Source organism: Vollenhovia emeryi, unplaced genomic scaffold (genome assembly GCF_000949405.1).
Source record: "Vollenhovia emeryi isolate VEMERY1.0 unplaced genomic scaffold, V.emery_V1.0 DF949460.1, whole genome shotgun sequence".
Taxonomy (NCBI): Eukaryota; Metazoa; Arthropoda; class Insecta; order Hymenoptera; family Formicidae; genus Vollenhovia; species Vollenhovia emeryi.
Window position 1 is genome coordinate 5 of NW_011956906.1, and position 1,330 is coordinate 1,334.

At 64.4% G+C, this 1,330-nt stretch overlaps 1 protein-coding gene across 1 annotated transcript; it reads left to right on the forward strand.

Annotated features, from left to right (window-relative positions):
* Positions 1-258: 258 nt before the first annotated feature.
* Positions 259-1,125, forward strand: LOC105555700. The gene has a single exon (XM_012002739.1). It carries the CDS (start codon positions 259-261, stop codon positions 1,123-1,125), a length of 867 nt encoding a protein of 288 aa, XP_011858129.1.
* Positions 1,126-1,330: the final 205 nt, after the last annotated feature.

The following is a 1,330-nucleotide window of genomic DNA, read 5'->3' on the forward strand; positions in this document are numbered from 1 at the left end:
GCAGTGGCCTGCGCGACGAGGGCCGTTAAGGCATTGGGGCTAAGGGTGGCGGCCAAAAAGACCGAGGCCGTCTTCTTTCATGACGGCTCGGCTGGGCCGCCACCCGAAGCTCGAATCGAGGTGGATGGCGAGGACATAAAAGTGGGGGCCCAGATAAAGTATCTGGGCCTCCACATAGACGGACGCTAGGGCTTCGAGGAGCATTTCAGCAAACTGGTGCCCAGATTGGACAGCGCGGGAAACGCGCTATCGCGACTAATGCCCAATCTGGGCGGGCCGTGTGGGAAGATAAGAAGGCTTTACGCCAACGTGCTTGCTTCGATGGCCACGTACGGTGCCCCCGTGTGGGCGGGGGCCCTCATGAGGAGCAGGAAATCTCTTGCGATCCTCAGGGGGGCCCAAAGGCGAATGGCCATAAGGGCCATACGGGGGTACCGTACGGTATCCCACACGGCGGCCACGCTGATGGCCGGGATGCCGCCCCTTGACCTGGTGGCGGCCGGGTACGCACAAGTGTACCGGCGCACCAGGGAACTCCGGGGGCAAGGCGTTCCGGTCACGGCGAGGGTGAGAAGGCTCCTCGGAGCCCAGGCTAGGAGGGAGACACGGGAGGAGTGGCGGACGCGACTCTCGGGGCCTAATACCCCGGGCAAGCGTACCGTGGAGGCCATCCTCCCGTGTCTCGATTCGTGGTTGGAGCGCCCATGGGCGAGGGCCTCGTTTAGGACGTCGCAGGTGCTCACCTGGCATGGTTGCTTCGGTGAGTACCTGCGGCGGATAGGACGCGAGGCGACAGAGAAGTGCCACCATTGTGGCGCAGACAAGGACTCGGCGCAGCATACACTCGAAGAGTGTCCGGAGTGGGATGCACAGCGCCGAGTCCTTGTCGATAGGATAGAGCTGGACCTGTCCCCCAGGGCGATAATATCGGCGGTAACGGGGGACAGGAGCAAATGGGAGGCTTTCTCCTCCTTCTGTGAGCATGTTATGCTCCAGAAGGAGGAGGCTGAGCGGGTGCGGAGAGGGGAGGTAACCCCTACAGCACCGCAAGGTGGGGGAGCGGGGGCCAGAAGGGTGAGGAGAGGCATCCCTGCACACCGACGAAAGTGGACCCTGGCCCGATGAGACGGGACGGGTCATGGGAATAGCCTTCCGGGAGAGGGGGGGACGGCGACCTCAGAGGCCGCCCTCCCCCCTTCCTGGAGGGACTACATACATTGAATGTAGAAGAGGAGCTCTGGGGGGGGCGCGGGATTCGTGGGACGTCCGACTCCGCCCCTAGGGGCGGCGTCGGGTCGCCTGCTACCCGCGCCCCCCCCCAGTGCTCCCG

Excerpts from the sequence above, each read along its gene's own strand:
- LOC105555700 (XM_012002739.1), top strand. The coding sequence starts at position 259 with ATGCCCAATCTGGGCGGGCCGTGTGGGAAGATAAGAAGGCTTTACGCC.